Raw genomic sequence first — 23,913 nt, 5'->3', positions numbered from 1 at the left:
ATGACATGTGAAGGTTTTTTCCTTTTGTCCTACTGGGTGGAATAAGGTAATAGTGCATAATGGCTTGTTAAATGTTGTTTTTGCCCGTGTGTTGCTTATGTTTTGTGATTGATTTTATATTTTGAAGCTTTTGTTTGCTTTATGCAGATGGCTTCTACTTATGTAAACTTAATGTTTGAACTCTTGATAACCCTGCTTTCCTTTTGCATTTTAGTGCAAAAGATGATATTGATATTGATGCCCTTGCTGCTGAGATAGAAGGTGCAGGAGCTGCAAAGGAGCAAGAGCCTCAGAAATCCAAAGGCAAAAAGAAAAAAGAGAAGAAGAAACAGGATTTTGAGTAAGTTTGTTTTTTTTCTGTCTGACTTGTTTTATTTCATTATACGAAACCTGAGTTACTTAAGTACAATAATGTCTTTCTTATTTTAGTGAAGATGATATCCTGAAGGAGCTGGAAGAACTGTCAATAGAGGCGCAAGGAGGGAAAGTTGACAGGGAACCTTCTACAGGAAAGGTGAACACTGAAAGGGAGGTGGGCTGTTTAATAGGAAATAGCTGGAATACGAGACACCTCTGTCCTGGAAAAGTTCTAGTGTTGCAGTGTAGTTTGGAGATATACGTGTCAGCTGGCATGTATTTTTAGTTATACTTGATCATATTTTCATAAAGTCAGTTGTGAAGTATCTTATTGGACGCCAGGTCTTCATGCTGATAATTATTCAAAGCCAATCAGAATAAATTTTAATTGTGCACTGAGGTGTAGTACACTCATCAGGAATAGTAATTACTTTTAAACTTTTTTTCAATAAAGAGGTTTTTCTTGACATCTCTCAATGGTACTTTGTAGCTCACAATAGCAAGTAATTTTTCATGGCTGATTATTTAATTGTTTAATTACCAGGTTGAAAATGACAATGAAGAAACCTTATCAAAACAAGATAAAAAAAGGAAAGGAAAGAGTAAAAAAGCTAATCTGGAAAATGACTATGACAGCGAGGAAGTGGAAGATAAAGATAAAAAATCTAAAAAACCTCAGAAAGCAAAACAAGACATGCTTTCTGGCAGTGATGATGATGATCGTGAGATGCAGCTTAAGAAAAGCAAAGGAAAAACTCAGAAGTCGAATAAAAGGCATGATCTGTCAGAAGAAGATGAAACTAACATTAAGAAAAGCAAAGAGCGTACGGGTGCAGTGTCTACAGGTGAGAGCGGTGATGAATCAGATGATGTCTCCCAATCTAGAAAAGGACAAAAGAAAAACCAAAAACCAAAGTCCACTCCTGCTGCTGAAAGTGGGGGTGATGAAGAAGAACCTTCATTCAAAGTAAAAACAGTGGCTCAGAAGAAGGCAGAAAAAAAAGAACGTGAAAGGAAAAAACGTGAGGAAGAAAAAGCCAAACTAAGGAAACAGAAAGAGAAGGAAGAATTAGAAGGTGGTAAAGAACCAGCAAAGCCAAAGGAAGCTCCAAAAAAAGGTGAAGATAAGGCTCCACCTGAAGCCGTGGCAACCTCCGGCCCTGGGGAAAAAGGAGAGACTCCTGCAGGAACAGAAGGTTTGTAACATAGTTTCTAAAATGGTAATTTAAACATTGTAGCTTCTATAAGAAGACCAAAAGGTTGTCAGGCAGTGAGGACGATTTTTCGCTTTATTCTGAATCAGGAATACCAGATATTTGGTAGCCTGGTCTGCCCCTTTGTATTGGCTCTCATGTGGCTGTTTTTTCTGGCCTGTAGTTTGTTCAGGTACATGGGAAAACAAAAGCAAGATGGTGAATTGTCATTACAATGTATGCTTAGAGTTCAGTATTGCAAACATACTTTTTCACTTCCCAGTTACTCTGTTACTGTAAGGCTTCAATCCCTGAGTGTGTAACTTGAGTTTTTTTTTCATTATGAAGTGCTTATGTAGTAGCAGGTCATAATATTCCTTATCTAGTATTGTTTATTTTATCATGTTTGAAACATTAATTGCATTTAGAGTATCTTTAAAATTTCTGGGATCTTTGAATGTATGCCTCTTCTTTCTGTAGCTGATGACAATGAGGGAGACAAAAAGAAAAAGGACAAGAAAAAAAAGAAAGGTGAGAAAGAAGAAAAAGAGAAAGAGAAGAAAAAGGGTCCCAGTAAAGCCACAGTAAAGGCTATGCAAGAAGCCTTGGCTAAAATGAAAGAGGAGGAGGAAAGGGCAAAAAGAGAAGAGGAAGAACGCATAAGACGTCTGGAGGAACTGGAAGCAAAGCGCAAAGAGGAGGTACTGTGTATCTTACTCTAAGGATAGAGGAAGGGAGAGAGTGATCTTAACCTGTACCCTTGCTGGTGCAGTTGGTGGATTAGTCCTTAATATATTTCTCATTAATAGAATGTACACTTTGCCAGCTTTTATGTAAAGCATGCTTTAAAAATTCTGCATGTTTTTTAACCTTTTACTAGGAACGGTTAGAGCAAGAAAGGAAAGAAAGAAAGAAACAGAAGGAAAAAGAGAGGAAGGAGCGTTTGAAGAAGGAGGGAAAACTTTTAACAAAAACTCAACGAGAAGCCAGAGCCAGAGCGGAGGCTACTCTTAAACTACTCCAAGCTCAGGGTAAGCAGTAATGTTTAAAATAATAATAATGATAATAATAAATTCATATCCCTTACTGCTCTGTGTTTGTTTTTTTAATCTGGAGCTAGGAGGGCAAATACTGAGTAGTTACATGTAAAGCTGTTCTGTAGTCAAGGAAGGCCGTGTATGTGGCCCCTCCATGCCCCCCCCTTTTTAAAAATAGTTTTAAATGTCTGTGTGTTTTTGTCTTACACTTTAAATATACAACTTTTTCATACATTCCACTTACGGTTTAAAGACATTTGTTATGGAGCTTAAGAAAAATCACTTCTTTCCATTGCTTAGTGCAAAGGCCAGGAAAAGCAGATGGGCTGTGCTGCAGGTCTTGTAAGAGCAGTGATCTGGATCCTCTTGGAGTATCCTTCTTTTTGTATTTTTAGAGAATGCTATCTGACACTGTGCTGGTAGGTGGATATGTAAGGGTAGGAACCTCTGTAGCTGGTAGTATGTTGAGAGCTATTAAATGTATGCAAAGACCATTTCTCTTCAGTCATTGCTGTAGTTATTAGAATTCTTCTGTTTGTGTGCTGCCACAACTGGATTTTTTTTAAAATCTACACTGTAAATTACACAGTACCTGAAGGAATTTTGAGTGTTTCAGAAGGTGCAGCAGTAATTAAATTATTAATTTGTCTTTGCACCAAACTTCTGTTTTTAATTGTATCCCTTCCAACATTACAGTGCTGTCTTTCTGGTGAGGTGAAGATGAAGCTGATGAATTGAACCTGGCTTTATTTTAACACCTAGAAACACCTATGTTATTAAAAAAAAAACAACTGACCAGACAAAAAACCCAAAACCCCCCCAACACTGAGCAAAAGGGAAAATACTGTCTACTGAAGCTTTAAGAATAGCTGTGTCTCTGAACTTCTCCAGATTGCCTGAAATGAGGATGACTGGCAGAGTGGTTTTAAGTGAGTTTAGCATAGGAGACTTTAAATTGACATATGCTTGTTAAATGTGAGGTATGTGTGTTCATGAAATCCCATGTAAGTATGTGATAGCTTCAGACCTGGAGTCTTAGGATCAGATTGTTTTTTTGTGGTGTGGTGTGTGGTTTTTTTTTCCCCACCATTAGTAATCTAACTTCTTTTTGAGAGCATTCAGAGTATCTGAAGAACTATACTTTGCTCAAGTTTTGCACCTTTTGAAAATCAGTCTTTTTAAAAACATAAAATATGCATTGATCCTACTTCCTACTCTCTTCCTTCCTCCACCTTGCAATTCTGGAAAACCTGTTCCCATTTAAAGCAAAGCTTATGTTTAGTAATTGATCACCTGTTCTTCCTTTCTAACAACTTTTTTTTTCACAGGTGTTGAAGTGCCATCCAAAGACTCTGTGCCAAAGAAGAGGCCAATATATGAAGACAAAAAGAAAAAGAAGCAGCAGCAGCTGGAAAATAAAGAAGGTGCAGTTTGCATGTAGGGATACTTAATAGATTAGCCACACTTCCGGAAGCGTTCATGGAATAAATCAGCTAATCCTAAACTAATGGCACTTCAGGGTGCCTGTGAGGTTCTTTTGATGCCCCTGTCCCCACATACAAGTGCTGATGCATTAGGATCTTGAAGTTGTGCTGAAGACTGGTCACTTAATCCTTTATTTTACAATCTACTTGACTGTTATTTTTTCCTAAATTTCTAAATGTTGGAGATGTACAGAATGTGAAGGCCTTTTACAAATGTGAGGTTGAATGCTTTGCGTGTATATATAGCTTAAATACAGTGTAGTTTAAGTAATAATGACTTGTAATTAATTAAGTCTAAGTTGATGTCACAGGATGCAAGGGGATTGTTTTTAGTTCTAGTAATGTTAAGTTGGAGACAATTTTTTGTTTGTTTTCTTGTATATTAACATAGTTATTAGTTTCCAAGGCATGAGTAGTTCAGAGAGCTTGCATTTTTGAAAACTCGTAATTTATTGCACTAGTTAGACATAGATTGACTGTGTCAATTTTTTTACTTTTGTGCTTTGTGGCTTTCCTGTGGAGGTGTTACTGTAGTTCTTCTCGAGACTATTCCTTAGTTTAAACAAAACAAAACCCCCTTGCAACAGTAGTGGGTTTTTTTGTTGTTTAGGTGGTTTTTCTTTTTTAAATTTAATATGAGTTGTGTGGCTACTTACAACTTAAGAAGGAGAGTGTGTAATTAATTGAGAACAGAGCTTATCTGAATAGTATTGGTGATCTTTTTTTTATATGGAACAGTAGAGAAAGAATTGGTTGTTCATTAGCATTACTTAATTTTCTCCTGTCTTTTAAAGAAAGTGAGGGGGTTTTTGAATGTTCAAAAGCAATGGTTATTCTTTTAGCCAATAACTGACCTATCATAGAAATCTCTTTAACTGCTTAGCCAAATATTTTTCAAATAAGCCACATGCTTTAACTTTGTTTTAGCTCAGTAGGTGGAAGTTCAGTTAGTTTGGTATTAATAAATTTACTTCTAACAGCACAACTTAAGAATAGAACTTAAATGTGAAGCTGTGTGTCTAACTAAGTTGGTTTACACTTCAGAAGAATGTAACAACCAATTTGCTTTCTTGCAATTTCAGAAAGTGTGGAGGTAACTTCCCCAGCTGAAGATGCTGTAGAACTGGAAACACCAGTAAAAGAAGAGACTCCTCTTCCAGCAGAGCTAAGTTAGTAATAATGCTAATAAATAGGACTGTGTGGCAGTATGGCATGGTGGGTGTCTTACCCTCTTGCATGGGGGCTGAGTGGCTGTTCTTTCTTGAGGTAGTAGTTGTTTTTTTCTTTTCCTAAGGGAGGAACTGATAGAATTTTATGGAATAAAAAGGCATGAAGCTTCAAAATGAGAATATAAAGGTCTCTTATTCTGGGGGAACTCTAATGCCCAATTGGCTTAAGCAACTATCTCAAATAAGCACATTCAGTGCCTTATGATTAGCTCTCTTGACTTTTCATTTGCTTTCTAAAAGGCTGTTTTGTTAGTGGTTAGGTGGGGGTAGGGAGCAAATATTCTGCTTCTGGAACCGATACTGCAATATTCCCAGGGACTGTATTCTTGATTCCAGTTGTTTTGCTTTCACAAGTGCTGAATGTAGTGGATATGGGTTAGCTTGTGTAACTGAGTATCAGTCTAGGAAGTGATTGTTGCCCTCACTTTTGCCTACACACGATATGTGTTATGGTAAAATCTCATTGTACTGGACTACTTCATCAGCAAGGAGATTGTCTAACTTAAGGGTAAAAGTTGAAACAAATACTGACAAAATTTCCAGCTTTTTTAAAACAAAGCAGAATGTATATTCTTATTCTAGCTTGACTTATCTCTTGATGGGGCAATTCTATTGCCGTGAAAGAAAAGAGCTCGCTGGCAGAACACTAGTTCCCAGTTAATATTTTTAGCAGTGTGGAATCTACTCTTCCTTTCAAGGAGCTGAAATTTTGCGACACTCTGTGCTGCAGCATATATATTGTTTAATGCCTCTTTTGGAGAGGGTTAAAAGTTTGCATTTTTCCATTTGTCGTCTTATTAAGAGCTGCGGTCTCTTGATGTATCTGACTGAATTATTGCTGGAATGAATATATTTAATGCTTCTGGAATCCATGGTGTAGTTATGTTAAGACACCTGGAGTCCCAAAACAGCACTTTTCCTAGACACTTTATTTTCCCACTAATTAAAATTAATACTGTAACACAACTTGTTTTCCTGTTTCTCTGTCACTTTGTTACATCTGGCTAAGTGTTAATTGGGCAGCTCCTTTCAAGGAATGTGGTTGTGATAGAGGTTTGTGTGGCATGCATTGTGCAGGCACTTGCATGATATGCAGACATTAATGGATGAGTAGTTTAGCTATGTATTCAAAAAATATAAATGATGATAGCACTATAAGATTTTGTGGAGAGAACTGAAGATTATTTCTTATATACAGCGTTTTCTGTTTAGGGAACATGGAGGTAATTTGGTAGAATTATGGTAGCAGCAAACTTGTAAATTGCAGTTGTCAATATGTCAAAGGAAGGGGCATCTAAAACTTTTATGTTGCTGGGCTGTGTCTTTCTTTTCCTTTAATGTTGGATTTCTTAGTTTCAGAAGAAAAGGAGGAAGCAGAAGAAGAAATGGAAGACGAGGGTTTGGATGACTGGGAAGCTATGGTTAGTGATGAAGATGGAGAGAAAGGTGAGCATGTAAATACCAAACAGGTGCTTTTTCTGATTAAGAGGTTTCTTTGGGCTGAGTTTTTTGTTTCTGTAGAAAATAAATTCTCCTTCTGCCCGATTAGATAAATTATGAGGCAAGTGTGATAAGAAATAGATATAAGATCCTCTTCTCAAAGGCAGAGCTTTCAGAAATTGCACAAATCCTGCTCAAGAAGACCCTTTGGAAATACTCATGTGCAAGTTATCACCTAAAATAAATCAGCTGGATTTTTGTTTGTTTGTTTCTATGGGAGTAAAAATCCTCTCCTCTTAATATGTTTAAACCACCTGTGGGAGTCTAGGGAAACCTGTTGCCTGGTACTGTATTTCTCCAGTAATCATTCCAAAGCCATAACATCTAGGAGAGTGCCTTTGAGACAAGTGCTCAAGGAAGTGGGGGACTAAGATGGTGTGGCAGTTAGTGTGTTACGTAGTGAGTGCTAGGTACAGTCTCTCATCTGCTTCTTTGAGAGGCAGGTACAGAAGAAAGGGAAGAGTTGCCAGAACACTCATGTTCCTGTGTGTATGTGCCAAAGCCCATATTCTGTCTGCAGACAACAACGTTTATGGGGAAGTTAGAGCTGTGCAAGAATGCAGGGATAACTTCTCAGGTGTTTTCTTCCAGTGGTGGGTCATCCTGAATTAGGAGTTGATTAGTGTTCTTTGTGCTTCTTTGATGTGTCTTCATAGTTTCTTAAGATCAAAGGCTATTCATCAAGTATTTTTTGACTTGCTTAGCTCTATACTACTTGCACCTGTGCTTTCAAGTGTAAAGCATTATATACATATATTTACAGCAGTATGGATTTTATTTCAGCACAAATATTCCTTTGGTGTTGGACTATTCTACTTAGAGTACTAAGGGCTCCTTACTACTTGAAAGTCTGTTTTAGTCTGTTGCCACTGTTTCGGGGAAAGTGTCACATCTCACTTCTTGCTATTTGGATTTGAAGGATCTGCCAATGTGATCCAGAAAAAGAGCCTTCCTGGTAATTAGATTTAGTATATTACTAAGCTGATGGACTTTCAGCATAGCAAGGAAACATAACTATTCTGTAAGAGCAATGAGCCTCCTAGCAGCTCTGTAAGGAAGAAAATGCATGGTTTTAAAGTGTTCATTAGTTTGTCTGTTTTGCAAGTATAATAACTGGGAAGATTTAAAAAAATTACTTTTTGATAGTTCTTTTTGTTTGTTTACTGAAGAATTCCTCTGAAAAAATATTAATCTTCTCTGAACAGTCTAGGAAAACCTCAAGATGTGGTTTTTAACGATGTAGAGAAGACCTTTTGCTCTGGTTGTTACTTCTACTTAAATGTGCATTCCTGGTCCGTAATACACTGTATCCATTTTTTGTTGAATTCAGAGTATTTTGGCTTTCTGTTTAAATTTGTTAGTGCATTAATTGCACACACCTTTATGAAGTGCACATAGCTTTAAAGAATGTCACTATGTGAATATTTGCAAATGATGTCAAGCGTAAGTGTGCTGATAATATCATTCCTGTCCTTATCCCAAGCTCACTCTGCTTGCACAGTTTCTAACCACAAGTCAGCAGCTCTGACCATGAAACTTTTTTTTTTATTTTGAAAGCTGAAAAATTATCTTGACTAGCACTTCTTGAATGGAACCTGCTCTAAGTCCTCATTCTTCTATAGTAGTGTGTCTCAGGTTTTTTTTTTGTTGCCTTCTCCTCCACAAGTGTGAATTTAATACAGAATTTTTACTTTAGATTTGGTTTTTTTTTTGACAGAAAGCAAACCTGTCCACATTGAAGTCAAAGAACAAAATGAAATGGATGAGGAAGAGGAGGAAGAGGAAGAGGAGGAGGAAGAGGAAGAAGAGAGTGAAGAATCTGAAGACAGTGAAGGGAGTGAAGATGAGGATGAAAAGACTTCAGATGAGAGAGAGGCAGACTCCCAAGCTCTTGGAAAACAATCTGTGGAAAAAAAGCCCTGCAAGGAAATTAGCTCTGACTCTGAGTATGACTCTGATGATGACCGCACTAGAGCGTGCTTATGACAAAGCTAAACGGAGAATTGAGGTATTGAGATACAGCTTTATTTGAACAGCTGGTCTCTTGTGTTTTATAAGAAACAACTTAATCCTTAGTTCGTTGAAAGGCCTTTTAACCATATTTGTCAAAATGATGGCTGTGTCATGACTAATATTTAGGCACGTTGAGAAATTGGGTTAATTAAGAAAAAAGACTTGGTTTTGCCTGAAGCTGAAGTATTTGATTTTAGACAACTTGATCACAAAGAACGTGTGCTTCCATGTTGTTCCCTTCCACCTCTTCCCCAGCAGGAGGAAGAGGCTTTTATCCTTCACAGATTTTTTTTTTTACAGGTGGAGTTTTAAAACTCCTTTTCAGAGTTTTAAAAATGTATTTCTAAACTGTTCAACATTTTTGTGGCTGCTGATGTCCTCTGTTCCCTTACCCAGGATGCTTCTTCAGAAGGCACCGTCTACAAAGCTACATGTTAGTGGATATAATAACTTCGCCTACTAGACTGTAACCAAAACAAAAAGCTAAACAAATACTTGTTAGTTGTAAATTTTTGATTTGCCAAAAGAGGGGTGGCAGACCTTGAATTGCCTTGAAAATTTAAACCCAACAGTTAATTCTGGTTTATGTATGTATGTAATGGAGTCAAGAGGTGAGCTGTGGTTTTTGATTTATACTTAACAATTTTTGTGTCTTTTACATAGAAGCGACGAGCTGAAAACAGCAAAAATGTGAACACTGAAAAGCTCAGAGCACCAGTTATCTGTGTCCTGGGGCATGTAGACACAGGCAAGACCAAAATTTTAGATAAGGTAAGATGTGAAATGTGAAGTCACTGGCTATATATCTTGTTTATGCATGTGTTTTTTGGTTTAAAATAGAAAGAATTAAAGTATACTCAAAGTGATGACTTTAGTCTCTTCCCTGTATTTCTGGTCCTTTGTCGTCTTTAGCTCCGCCATACTCATGTACAGGACAGTGAAGCTGGTGGTATCACTCAGCAGATTGGTGCGACTAATGTTCCTCTTGAAGCTATTAATGAGCAAACTAAGATGGTGAAAAATGTAAGTTATAGCACTTCACTGTTGTTTGGTTTTTTTTTTATATAAAAGTAAACTCTTTAAGGTGTTGTGAGATTTCCTGATGTGGGCAGATGTACTTTCCCCCCATGTCTAATACTGGGGTTGATTGGGTTTTAATTCTTACCCCCTTCCCCCTACCCCGCAAAGGGGAGGCTGTTTCATTGTTCATTTTGGTTGATACATTTGGTTGCAGTTAATCATTGCCACTTCTTCAGAAAAATACACAAATACTGCTTACTGTGTTCTGGACAGTGCATATATGTACATAGCATGCTTACTTGTTAATGTTTTTATTGTAAATTGAGACTTTTCAAACTTGTCTTTTTACTGTGTGCCCCAAAATTGGGCCAGTTCCTGGATGATTAATTTTATTGTGTTACAGTTCTGTATTGCTTGTTTTGGATACTATATCCTATTTTGCTCCAGTAGCAGCTGACTGAAAAACCTTGGTAGTGATGACTTTTTCCAAGATTTCACACAATTTATTTGAAATGTGAAGTCACTGGCGAGGAGGAAAAGTTCAAGACAAGGATGATAAATCTGAGTACCTGAACTATTTTTTCCTCTGTAGGCTTCCTTATCTTACAAATTCTAGCTGAGCTTATAGCCACTTAATACCTAGGGGATTGTGCTGCATTTTTTTTTCAATATTGAAATGAGCTTTGACTGATTTGATTTATAGAGGGTGCTGGCCTTTCTTAAAATATGTATCTGGATTTTTGAAGTGAAGGCTGTCAGTAATGCTGCCAGCTCTTAGTTTTTTTTTTTCTTCTTGTGTAATCTTTACAAGATGGCTAATATTTTGAAATGTTAGTTTGACAGAGAGAACATAAAAATTCCAGGCATGCTGATAATTGACACTCCAGGACATGAGTCTTTCAGGTAATGTTTGCTCACAATGTAGTAGTACTTCACGGAAGTAATTGCTAAAGCATCTGGGTATATTTTTAACAGTGCTAGGTCTTTGTCTAATCCTTTGTGCTGCTTCTCACTTGAAAAAAAGAAAACCAATCCCCCTGAAGTAGAATAAGTGGATTTGCTTGCTTTGCAGGTGCTTTTTATACCTGGTTAATTGCTGGCCTTTTATATCTGATTAATTTTCTGTCTTCATACCAATTGAGCCATGAATATCTGAAAAAGCATGTAAATAACGTTTTTCTCAATAGTTAGTGTAAAAGGAAAGACAGAAACAGGAAGCTAGCTGGAGAAGAAAAGGTGAGGGTTTCAGGTGACCTAAGTACTCTGCTATGAAAAATTACAAGTTCTGCCCTAGCCTCCAGTTCATAGCATCCCAGTTAAGGTAACCGAATTCATAAGACTACAAATTACCACTTGTACAAGTCAGGTGGTTCTTAGCAGAGATGATATACTGTCTAGGAACACCAGTCGCATGCAGGCAAGCCACTAAATCAGCTTACAAGTTTAAAACATGGTATGCACTACTCACTGAGGAAATACTTGGGTTGAAATCACCAAACAGAAAGATTTAAGACTTTGATGTGACAATTCTTGAACATAAATCTCTGCAAGCATTGGAATGCCAGGTCTTAGGGCACTTGGTAATGTTCTGATCATTGTCATCATACCAGTTGAAGCTCTTCATCTTCTAGCCAGGTTTTGTTTGGCACCAAAGATGTCTGATAATCTTAGTGTTTATGTAGTATTGTATAATAAAATGCCTTGTTCAGATTTTGCACTCCCACATTTCTCTGTAACCTTCTCAATTCTCACTCAGAAGAAATCAGAGCATATCTTAACTTGTAAAAATACAGAATAATAGGAGAACTCTTGGGAGAATAAGTTTCTTATTCTTGCTTACGCATACTCATATTCAGTTTAATTTACATGCTGATTTGAATATTTTTTTATGTAGTTTACATTTTTGAGGGAAAAATAACTACTTAATCAGTTTTATCCTGTTGGTCAATAAGTTTGACACTGCATTTGGTGTTCTTATTACAGTTCTGTTGCTACATGACCTTTAATTTTTTTTCTCTTTCAATGCCACAGCAATCTAAGAAATAGAGGAAGCTCACTTTGTGATATTGCTATACTTGTAGTTGACATCATGCATGGTTTGGAGCCACAGACAATTGAATCAATAAATCTGTTGAAATCGAAGAAATGCCCCTTTATAGTAGCTCTCAACAAGGTAAGATAGCTTTTTACTCTAGTAGTGTTTTCCTATTATAAGTGTATTTGGCATCTGACAATTTTCTGTTTTCTTCCATGAACTTGAATGGTTTATATGAAGTCTGAAGCAGTGGTTCTTAGATCCTCTCTGTTGCATTTTTCGTGTCCTTGATACTTCAATGGCTTTACGGGAGCTTTGCAGAACAAGCTATCAGTTCTTCTCAGAGTCTTTACTTCTAAGTTTTTTTTTTTTTTTTTTTACTTTATGTAACTTCCGTGTATGGTTCATGCTTCTGGAAGTTGTACTTGAGTTATAGTTTTTTTCTTGCACCTAATTATATGGATTTCTGGGCATTTTCTGATTAAAATTGAAAGACAAGCTTCATGTTGAAAATGCCCACTTTGTTTTAGTTACTGATACTTGTTAGTTTGACTTGAAGACAAGCTGGTTTTTAATCTCATGGGACAGTTATATGTTGATTGCTGGTGGGAAGTATTTCAGACTCAGCAATATTAGATGGTAGAACCAGTTATTTTCAGCCTTGTTTTTAGAAATCCTAAGCATGAGAAACTACGCTGGCTGTTTGTGATGACTTGTATAAATTATAATAAGGAAATTGCTCATGTCCAATGAGTTTGTGTGCTATCTGACATGCTGACAGAGAACATACAGAGGGGTATTCATGTGAAGTGTAAAAATCACAGTATAATTGAAAAAATTAAATTAACATTAAGATTTAAGGTTGTTGGAACTCAGGAGGCCATTATCTCATTGCTGAAAGCAGCTGCTTTTTGAAAAAACTCTTGGATGGAGACAGGTTAAGGCCTATACTGAGCCTGAGATTAAATAGTTGAAAGTTCTTGTATTTCAGGTTGTAGTTCTATCATTTGACCAGGTTAAAATCCATTTTCTAAAGATGTAGTTTTGATTTGTACAGCAAATGTAATAGTTTTCTTGGACTAAGTCCATCCTGCTTTGAAAACTTAGGAAAGTATTTCTGAAGTATGCGGTTGTGTCTTTTGAACAATGTATCTGTAATCCCTTCTCTGTAGCAATGAGGAAAGGGTCCAAATTCACCAGTAAATTTAAAAAGTTCTTTGTAAAACTAGAACAGTTTCTTTTTCGGGGGGGGGGAGGGGGGAACAACAATTTTTTTTGTGTATGTGAAGCTATGCATGGGTCGGTCTCTTCTGGGTGTTTTACCTTCAACTTGATATAATTAATGTATATAATTTTTTCTCATATGAACCTAGATTATTATAGCTTGAATTTTTAAAACCGTAACTAGCATTGCTATCAGGAAATACTGTGTGACACTGGGTAAATACATAAAGAGAGATAAATACAGCAACTGAAGTAAATAAGATTTAATTTGATTGCTGGAGCAAATAGATGGCTATCTATTTTGGCTGGTAAAATATTTCTTACAGATGATGGCAGAAGCATAAAAACGTCCTTTAGTAGGCTGCATAAGATGATATATTACTGTATTTTCAAGATTGATAGGTTATATGACTGGAAAAAAAGTCCAGATACGGATGTAGCTGTCACCTTAAAGAAGCAGAAAAAGAATACGAAAGATGAATTTGAAGAACGTGCAAAAGCTATCATAGTGGAATTTGCGAAACAGGTAGGCTGGAATATGCAAGACTCCTTGGTTAACAAAAGTGATAGTAAAGATGGTGGGTGGGTGGTTTGTGTGTTTGGGGTTTTTTTTTAATCTTTCCACAAGACAATCTGGAATATCAAGAAAACTGTCCCATGTCTTCTGACACATTAGTGTCATAAACTAAACTTTGGTGTTAAATTAATCTCCCTTAACTGCTCCATCCTTAGAGTGCTAGTTTGGAGAAAAGTAGCAGCTAATTGCCATGTGTGGTCAATGGAGTCCTGAATAGCAGATTAAGTTTTCTGTCCCTATTCTTTCTTTGGGAGTTGCCTGAGGGAATCCCATGTGTCTCTTGTTCCCTTGGACACTGGCAGGGCATGAATCACATCAGTTCTGGGAACTTCTGTTGGTGACAGGCAATACTGTCTAGAAGCTAGATGTGGGTCGAGGTTTCATGTTCTGTAGCATACTGTCAGTAACAACAATTTCTTAAAAATTGGGATTTAAAAAGTGCAATAGTAATTGACTGGGTTTGAGTGTTACTGTTAATACTGACGTGTATATATATTTTTCCCTATGTAACTATTAATCCTGATTCCAGGGCTTGAACGCTGCCTTGTTTTATGAGAATAAGGATCCCCGCACTTTTGTTTCTCTTGTACCTACCTCTGCTCACACAGGGGATGGCATGGGAAGTCTGATAGCTCTTCTCGTTGAGCTAACACAAACTATGCTGACCAAGAGACTGGCTGAGTGTCAGGAGCTGAGAGCTCAAGTCATGGAGGTAATTCAGCAGCTGTTCTTTGAAATTCATTTAGAAATTTCTCCATTCCCTGCCCTCTTCTTCCTGGTAAAAAAAGGTATGTTTCAAGTGCCTAAGTAGGGTGTAACTCTTTTTTTCCCTTTCACTCAGGTTAAAGCATTGCCAGGCATGGGCACTACCATAGATGTTATTTTGATTAATGGACGCCTGAGAGAAGGAGACACTATTATTGTTCCTGGGGTAGAAGGTCCTATAGTAACTCAGATTAGAGGTCTTCTGCTACCTCCTCCTATGAAGGAACTACGAGTTAAGGTATGGAAATTGGTTAGCGTATTGACCTTTAGAGAAGATTTAGAGCCATTAAAAAGAAAAGATCAAATTTTATAAAAAAGGACAATGTAGTAGAGTGCAGTTATATTAGTAGTATCTAAGGGTGACTTGAAGGGGAAGATGGTGCACATCTAGTGCTTTTGTGAATGCACTTGTGTATATACCTGTGTCTCTTAACAGACTGGGGAGAGACACTGAATTTGAGATCCTGTATGTACTGCTTTCCATGGAAGGAGGAGGAGAGCCACAGAAACTGAAGACTACAAATACATTAATGCATACAATAATATTAATGCATACAATTCAAAGATAAAGAAAACAAGCTGCTCTGATTTTTTCCTGTTTAAAAGGGAGGGAGTAAGTGTCTACACGGGTTTTGCTTAAGGCAAAGAAATCCATATAGATATAACCCTAGGTGAATGTCATAGGGTAGGCCTTAAAGGTTTGGTTTAGTGGTGGAAAACTAGTGTCGGGGTCCTAATCTAAGGCTGTAACAATTGTGGTGTGCTTCATTCCATTGGAGAACTATGTCCCTGCAGGCCACTGTAGTCCTTAGTGTTTAGTTCCTTCTAGCAAACTTAATACTCTTGTAAAGTAGTTCTAATAGTTGCTGGGGCCTGGGTTGACATTGGTAATCCTCTGAGAGACTACTGTGGCCTCAGAAGTGCTGAAGGATGCAGTATCAATGTTGAGGTGGAATCTGAGCAAGAGCTTCTTGGCCTGCTTTAGATAGGAAGACAAGAGCCACTCTTTTCTACTTGTGTGCATGGTGGACTTTGATGGGAGATGGAGTATAGGGTCACCAGAACCAAGATGGAAAACACTGGGTTTGGGAACCTTTAGCTGGGGAAGTGAATCTAGGGGAGCGGTAGTTTTTTTGTTGTGTGTGTGGTTTTTTTTGTTGTTTTTTTTTTTTTTAAAGCAGGCAATGAGGATACATTTCAGTTCAATCCTCTCCATGGGGAATTGTCATCCTTGAAATAAGACCCAAATTTTGGGGTGGAGGGGTAAAGAATAGAGGCTTGCAAGGAACAAAATGCTTGTTGAGGAAGAAAAGCTGCCTTGCAGTTTTGAGAAAAGGATGGGACATCTCCTAAGCAAAAGAAATGAAGAAACAAACCAGAAAATACCTCCAACATTGATTTAAAGGTCTTAAGAAATAACTGCTTCTGTGATGCCTTAGAGCCATGCCCTGAGTGAGGAGAAATCTTGGAGACTCTCCTGGGTGGGGAGGAGCACCTGGGAAATTGAGCATGGAACTATGTACACAGAAAACTGGATGGGAGGCCTCTAGTGGGAGAATTGAGACAGCTCTTCCTGCTCTTACAGAGCCTTGGGCTCTATCAGCTAAACTTTAGTGCTTTAGTTGAGCTGTCTTCATCTTCCCCTTACTCCCCTATGGGGCTGAATTTGGGGGGTTTTTCAGTGAGCAGCTGCCTATCACTGCTTGCTCTTTTCTAGTCTGTATTCCTTGTTGTCCGCCTCCTGTTTTTAGATGAATCCTCCTGCCCTACCCCCTCAAGTGGGGAGGAGGTGTGGGCATATCTGATGGGAGAGGAGCATGCAGACTGAAACGTGCATGCCAGGAATATGGAGAAAATCACTGATGAAAGATGGGAATTAGTGGACTTCACTGTCATGTTATCTGTTGTGCTTGCTGGTGGCAAGTTCTTTAGCCGCTCAGCACTACTTTGTGTTGCTGTGTAGCATCTATGTGAACTCATTGCTAGTGTGTATTCTTCTTTTCAGAACCAGTATGAAAAGCACAAAGAGGTCGTTGCTGCTCAAGGTGTGAAGATTCTTGGGAAAGATTTGGAAAAGACATTGGCTGGTTTGCCATTGCTTGTAGCTTATAAAGAAGATGAAGTCCCAGTCCTCAAGGTGAGATGGCTAATGTTGAAATAAGACACTTAAACTGAGGGCAACTGAGTTCTCTGAGGATGAAGCCCATTGAAATATTGAGAATTCAGTATGCAAGTAACTTGGTTTTTTTTTTTTGTTGTGTTTTAAAAGCTTAAAATAACATGCTGTAGCCTTGTGTCCATGGGAAGATGTTTTTAGTGTCTTGACCCTTAGCTTTTCCCTGATATTTTGCTGAGGTGTCTCTGCTGGTAGAATAAGGTTTGAAAACAGTATCATAGCATAATTTTACTAGGTGTTTAATTTCTGATTTGGTATTTGTAGCAATTTCTGCATATATTTCAATTAAATTGTATTGGGCAAATAATCTGCTAGTGGAATTCTTCAAACTATCCTAACTGCAAAGTTGACTTAAGACTTATGTAGTAAATTTCTTTTGTGAGTTACACTTCAAAAATGGCAGAGGAAAGAATGTAGTATCTTCAAACCAAAATTGAGATGAGATACTCCTGTTCTCCAAAATCAGGAAGTTGGCCTAAAAAGGAAACTTGCGTGTTGATAGCTTTACTTTTAACCTTCATTTTACTTTAGCCTGCTGGCTATTTATCTTTGCCTCTAAAGAGAGGTTAATCTTTCATGTTCTCCAAATACAGACCCCGTGTCTGGGTACATACAAGTATGTATGTAAAGTGTACCAGTAGTAGGTATGTGAGGGCTTAAAGTAAATGGCAACCCTGTTCATCTGGTAGAGGAAAAGACTGAGTGGGTTGAAAAGGAACGGGCTTTGAAAGCAGCAAAATGGCCTTGCCTCCTCTTGTATCCTGTTTTGTACCTAGGCCTAAAGAGCATTCAGAACCCTTTCCAGTTCAGAGTTTTGGGAGTGTCTGCTTTTGTTGTTGATCCTCAGTTGGGCAACCAAAGATATTGCTGTACACTGTGGGGTGTGTCTTCCCTTAGTCCTGCCAGTAGAAGCTCACAGTGCTGGGGAGAGCAGTGTGCAGTCTGCAGAGAAATGTTACTAACTCCCAGGGTGGGCATCTGCTTTGTGTCATGTGATCACCTTCTTGAAAAATCCTCAAGTTTTAGTTCACTATAGACTTTTCTAATGCCAGAAAGAAGCGGTGGTATATCACAGGGCTGCGTATGACCCATGCTGTAAGTCAGTACTTACCGGTTTGGTTGTCATGTACTTTCAGCAGCTCGTGAACAGACAGACTTTGTACCCTGAGGCATAATAGCAATAGAACTAAAATTATCCTTTTTCTTTTTTTTTTTTTTTCTCTGAAGGATGAACTAATACATGAGCTGAAGCAAACACTGAATGCAATCAAATTAGAAGAGAAAGGTGTTTATGTCCAGGCTTCTACTTTAGGCTCTTTAGAAGCATTACTTGAATTTCTTAAAACATCAGAAGTGCCAGTAAGTACTTCTGTGCTGTACCTGATGACGTTGTTTCTACGTTTTAGTTGATAACTGTTACCTTTTGGCTTAGGAAGATTAGTGACTGATTTGTGTGGCTTTCCTCTTCAACAGTATTCAGGAATTAATATAGGTCCTGTCCATAAAAAAGATGTTATGAAGGCATCAGTTATGTTGGAGCATGACCCACAGTAAGTAACTCCTTTGCTTTACTGTGTTGATAAATGCGCGGTGGTGTTTCAGGAAGGCCCCCTCCTTAGCTCAGGTTCTGTCTGTTGTAAACTGACTTTATCTTTACTTACAGATATGCGGTCATTCTAGCATTTGATGTGAGGATTGAACGTGATGCACAGGAAATGGCTGATAGTTTAGGAGTTCGAATTTTTAGTGCTGAAATAATTTATCACTTATTTGATGCCTTCACAAAATATAGACAAGACTACAAAAAGCAGAAACAAGAGGAATTCAAGTAAGTAAGAGGAATCCTATTCTGGATGCTTCCCAAATAAGTGTCTCTTAATTGTTTTATTATAAACGAAATCACATTGAACTTGTTCTTTCCATATTATTATTTAGCATGCAGTTCTGATGGGAAGGAAGGAAAGAAGGATAGGACAACAACTCCAGTCTAATTGTTTACATCTGGGCTTGGGCTTAATAGGGTGAGAGCTGTGAAGCAGTTGTAAGATTTAGCTGAAACTACCATGTAATATGGAGTGTTCTTGTTAAGGTTTGCTTTGTATACTTTTTCTGTTCCTAGTTTGTTGACAGACGGGTTAGTCTTGCAGAGTTAAGAAAACAAAACTAAAGGGATTTGTATTCTCTTGTTTCATATTTATGCACTTCCAGTGTACAGGGCTTAATTCTGACTGCAGTAACATGAATATGCAATCATTTAGGAATTTATAGGGACCCAAAATTAATTTTTCAATCTGTGTCATTGGGTGAGCCTCAGTAAGGACAGACAAAATAAATGAAAATTTATTTCATTTCATATTGATCTGAATTTGAATTTGTATACCTCAGCATTTAAACATACTTGTTCACTTCACAAAAATCTTACATTTTTGGAGTCCCTATGATGGCTTGAGGCAATAATATTTCTATTCCCATGCTCTTCTGAGACTATAAACTGTAAAATTACTGTTCCTTTGGTCTTGGTCTTAGTTGATTGCCAGTCAAAAAAATCCATGCCAGCCATGCTTGATTCTCCCTACAGTTCTTGAAGGTCAAATATTGACTAGAATTAGCAAGATTGGAGAAGAGTTTTTTCCTGCTCGGTTTCTCCCCAAGTGACACTACTAGCATAAATGCCCAAGAAGTGTGGGAGATGGCAGAATTGTTGTATACACTGTTCCAGTATCTATTTCAAAATGCCTTTTCTTTGTCATCTTCCAGGCATATAGCAGTATTTCCTTGCAAGATGAAAATACTCCCTCAGTTTATTTTCAACTCTCGTGACCCAATAGTGATGGGTGTAGTTGTGGAGGCTGGCCAGGTGAAGCAGGGGACTCCCATGTGTGTACCTAGCAAAAACGTAAGTAAGCATCTCTTCTCAGTGTACTTTTCATCTACCTGCTAGTTCTGGGGACAATGCACCCAGAAATGTTTGCATGCGTTTCCCCAGTGTACAGAGTTTTGGTAGGAGATGAGATTCAGACTTGTAGATCAAGTGTCTTTCCTGATCAGCCAAATTACTGTTCTCTGCTGGAACGGAGTTGAGGTCTGTAGCGGGGCACAGCCTCCTGGAAGCCACAGGGCATGGCTAGAGGGAGGGTATCTGTCAGTCAACCTCCCTCCTTCCGCCACTGCAATTCCTGTGTTGCGATATACAGTAAGGAGCAAAATTGTCACTCCTGGTAACTAATAAGTAGGGGGAAGTAAATTCTGGATGTTTTAAGGGGTAACAAATTGATATCCCACGTGAACTATGGATGGTTTGATGTCGCTGGCCTCTTCAGTACAATGTGCTTTCAGTGCAGTAGGTATTGCTTGTCCAGTTCTGAGGTGGCTGCTCTTTGGTGCAGTACTTCACATGAGCAGCTCTGTATATATGAACAGGAATGTAGAGAAGAATATGTGCACAGAGGTTTTGTGGATGTGTATTACAGCTTCTTCATTGTATTACAGTTTGTTGACATTGGAATAGTTACAAGCATTGAAATAAACCATAAGCCAGTGGAGGTTGCAAAAAAAGGCCAAGAAGTATGTGTTAAAATAGAACCTATTCCTGGTGAATCACCTAAAATGTATGGACGACATTTTGAAGCAACAGATATCCTCGTCAGTAAGGTAAAGGCAACCTGCATTTTTTGAGAGGGCTTATGATGCAGTGGCAGCTTGCATGAAGTGGAAATGTTTCATGAAACCTGACAAACATATACTAGAAACCCACAGAGACTAACAGACACTTGAAATGGTTCGTGTGTGGCATTGTTCAGCCAAGTTTCTCTGTAGCCTTATTGTGAGGTTTGTAGTAGTGCCCCTCAAGAGGACTGAAGGAATGATGTACTGCAGCTAAAAATACCTTGCAACTTACTGTGCCTGAGAGGGTAAAATGGTAAATTAGCTATTTGCATCCCATTGTATGTAGTTGGTGCTCAGAGCAGCTTAGCAGTCACCCATGGCATTACAGCATGGTTGTTTTTGCCTAGTTTTGAAATTGTGCAATAAATAGCAATGCTTTAGTTGCTCCGATTCTGGAACACTGGGCTTGGATTAGGAGATGATCCCTTGCTCAGTTTGCTGCCACAGCTCTCCATGTCCCAAACTGCTTTAGTTACCATGTGGTAAGACACCGGCTGCCACACACGCACTGTGGACTTGTACCCACAGATGGGGTTGAGTAGACATAGTGGCTTTTCAGACAGCGATGCAGGGCCTAGGACAGGGACTGGGAGGTGGTGCTGGTGCTGTGGGCTCTGGGGGAAGCAGGAGATCCCCTCTGGTCACCTCTGCCTTACTGCACAAGGTGCGAGATGATCTCTGCTTCTGCAGTCTCTGCAGACCAGGTAAGGGATGTGAGGAGAAAAGAAGGGAAACGAATGGGATGGGTTGTGCAGCAGATAAGTAGCAAGACTGGGATTAGAATGAGCTTTCCTGCTGTGCAAACTGGTGCCCTCTCTTTAGATTAATTGCTTCCAACACACCAAAAGCTGCCTTTCTTAATATGCACATGTATGTTTCTGATGGGTTTGTCTTGTGTGTTACAGATCAGTCGTCAGTCCATTGATGCTCTGAAGGACTGGTTCAGGGATGAAATGCAGAAATCTGACTGGCAGCTTATAGTAGAGCTGAAGAAAGTGTTTGAAATCATTTAGGTAACTTTTTACAGCAATGGGGAGGCAGGAATAAACACACTATTCCTGTTCTAAAGGTTACCAACAAAGTCGTATATTGAAGACAGTGTTGGATATATGTTTGGGAGGAAAATATGTGGATAAAATGTTTTCCATGAGAAACCAAGAAATTTACACTGGTTTGACAGTGGTCGATTTACATGTTCCCATGGTTCCAATGTGCCTGTTCACCTCTCCTACTGCCCTTCCTAATACTGGCTGCTGTTTTAAAGTTTGCCCTTCCTTCTCTTACACCTTCTTTCCATCTCCCTCTCTCCAAAAGAAAATAAAATAAATTGAATTTTTATTACAGAACTAAAGCTCTTTCACTTTTATACTGATGAGATCAGTACTGCAGTATTTGATTAACCAAGCTTCTGCAGACTTTGTGATTCTTGGGACATTTTTGATGTAAGAAGTACTTCTTTATTTATGCATACCTCTTCCCTTGACTCTCTTTTCCAACATTCTTCTGCTTTGTGCCTATAGAAATTTTTTTAAATAGAAAATTAGGCAATTGGATATTTCTGTATTTGCTTTGTGTGAAACAATGATGTAAAGCATAGTTGGCCGCCTTTTACTGCTTGTACAGTTCATGAAAGTCAACCTGTAATCATTATAATGCAGAGCCGCAAATAAAGGAGATGGACATAGTAGCCTGTTTGTTTTACAGTTTGCTTCCATAAACAAAGTTTTGCTCACGTGCTGAGACAGATGTGGAAAAGCCGGGTGGAAGCTCGCCTCTCCATGCTTTGCAGGATAACGGAGGCACATTCCAGCAAAGGCGTTTCTTCCTCTGGCTTCACTTCCCCTTGTGGAGTATGGGCCATGTGCGGTGGTGATATCAGTGGCTCACGTCTCTTGCCGTGTTCCCGAAGCACCACAGTTGCAGGCCAGGTGTTTAGCCAGTCACAGTTCCCAGAGGGGCTCTGCTGGGAGGAGTCTAGAGGTGGCATCTCTTCTCCGGCTGCTGCTCAGAGTTGTGGTAAGCACCTGCGGAAGGGCTGTCTGGAAGTCTGTGGTGACTTGGGATGCTGCATCATCTGACACTGGGGGACTGAACCAGCTCAAGAGGTGTTTGGTTAACATTGTGATGACCAGGAATCTGTCTGTAATCCCAGAACTGTCCTACCCTTCCTTTCCCTGTCATTCCCTGCTTAGGATGACAACTTGTCATCTCTCTCATCAGGTAGTCTCCTGGTAACTTACAGCTCGTGTTCAGAGATTCTAAGCAAACACTATAAAAAGCACAAGCTGAAACAAGATAGATAATGACCGTTCAGGTAGCTGAGATTTTTAGCATTTAAAATATTTACAAGAATTTAACTTGCAATATGCAGTTTGATCAGATTTTTTCTGTCACTTTTTTTTTGGTTGGAAAAATCATAATTTTATATTTGGGGTTGTGTGGAGTCCATTACAAAGGAACATTTAATAACTTGCCTCTTTTGGCAATGGAATGTAAATTACCAGAAATTTTTTTGTTTGTTAGACTTTAAACTTGCCATTGAAAAGGGCCTTTTTATTATGGCTGGCACATGGTGCAAATTCACATTACTGGGTGTGTCAGTGGTTTAGAATAGAATAATCATAGTGAGGAGACTGCATTTAATTGTTATAATTTTCTTTTGCAAACTATGCAATCATGAAAACTACACTAATAAAAAGTTCTTGAGAACCCAGATGTCAAACATTGTCGTCTTGATGTATTCTTGATTGTTTCTCTGAATGGGGAAGGGTGTGCTTCCCACAGGTAAAAACTTGGGGAAAAGGATCAGGCTATTCTTGTGGGCTGTTGTGGAATTTATCAAATACCTTCACTAAAAGACTTTAAGGAAGTAGGTAACTGTTGAATATAATATTTAAGGGCTTGGAGGGATCACTAAGGGAGAATGAAAATGTAATTCCAGATAGCCTCACTCAGTTAAGTAATCCTTTGAGTCTTTTATTTTTTTTTTTAAAGGTGTGTCTTGAGCAGCACTCACAAAACCAGAGGTGTATATCTGAAACCTAATTGGTAAAATACTTGCTTGAATTTTGGCGAATATATTCCTCTGTGTGAACAGTTAGCACACCAGTTTTCTTAAATAGGGAGAAAAGAAAAAGGCAGCTTCAAAAGCAGCAGCTAAAGGGGCTCTATAAGACCCAAACTAGAAAGTAATGAAAATCTGGACACCTTGATTGGGGTGGGGTCCCTCCTTCTCTACATCTATTTGTAGCTACATCTCCACAGTTTATATAGACAGATCTCTAACAAGCTAACTTAAGCTGGAGACATCAGCCATATCACAGACTGAAGTGGGAAGGGACCTCTTGCAGTCACTAAGCCCAAAACCTCCCTGTGCTTGGGGTAGGGGCAGTCAGAGCAGGTTGCCCAGGACTCTGTTGTGTTGGGTTTTGAGTATCTCCACTGGTCACAGAATCATAGAATGGCCTGGGCTGGAAAGGACCTCAAAGATCATCAAGTTCCAACCCCCCTGCCATGGGCAGGGACACCCTCCACTAGACCAGGTTGCTCAAAGCCTCATCCAGCCTGGCCTTGAACACCTCCAGGGATGGGGCATCCACAGCTTCCCTGGGCAACCTGTTCCAGTGCCTCACCACCC

General features: G+C 38.7%; 2 protein-coding genes across 2 annotated transcripts in view; one reads left to right on the top strand and one right to left on the bottom strand.

Annotated features, from left to right (window-relative positions):
- Positions 1-21,957, top strand: EIF5B (eukaryotic translation initiation factor 5B). The gene is given in 26 exon segments (XM_010078203.1): positions 1-22; positions 25-46; positions 215-340; positions 430-514; positions 902-1,553; positions 2,031-2,251; positions 2,431-2,581; positions 3,916-4,011; positions 5,154-5,240; positions 6,654-6,746; positions 8,518-8,770; positions 8,772-8,808; positions 9,477-9,584; positions 9,726-9,836; positions 10,669-10,736; positions 11,865-12,006; positions 13,487-13,618; positions 14,199-14,381; positions 14,511-14,672; positions 16,440-16,571; positions 17,838-17,969; positions 18,084-18,160; positions 18,274-18,438; positions 19,368-19,506; positions 20,100-20,261; positions 21,182-21,957. Coding segments are annotated over 26 exon segments (3,666 nt in total). The 3' UTR covers positions 21,290-21,957.
- The window catches only part of REV1 (REV1, polymerase (DNA directed)), a 51,815-nt gene continuing 49,442 nt past the window's right edge, over positions 21,541-23,913 (bottom strand). Inside the window, exon 23 of the mRNA XM_010078205.1 lies at positions 21,541-21,550. The gene's annotated coding sequence lies outside the window, so the exon portion shown is untranslated. The remainder of the gene's footprint in view (positions 21,551-23,913) is intronic.

The sequence above is a fragment of the Pterocles gutturalis genome, unplaced genomic scaffold (genome assembly GCF_000699245.1).
Source record: "Pterocles gutturalis isolate BGI_N339 unplaced genomic scaffold, ASM69924v1 scaffold30228, whole genome shotgun sequence".
NCBI classification, from domain to species: domain Eukaryota; kingdom Metazoa; phylum Chordata; class Aves; order Pterocliformes; family Pteroclidae; genus Pterocles; species Pterocles gutturalis.
This window is presented reverse-complemented; position numbering and strand designations above follow the sequence as displayed.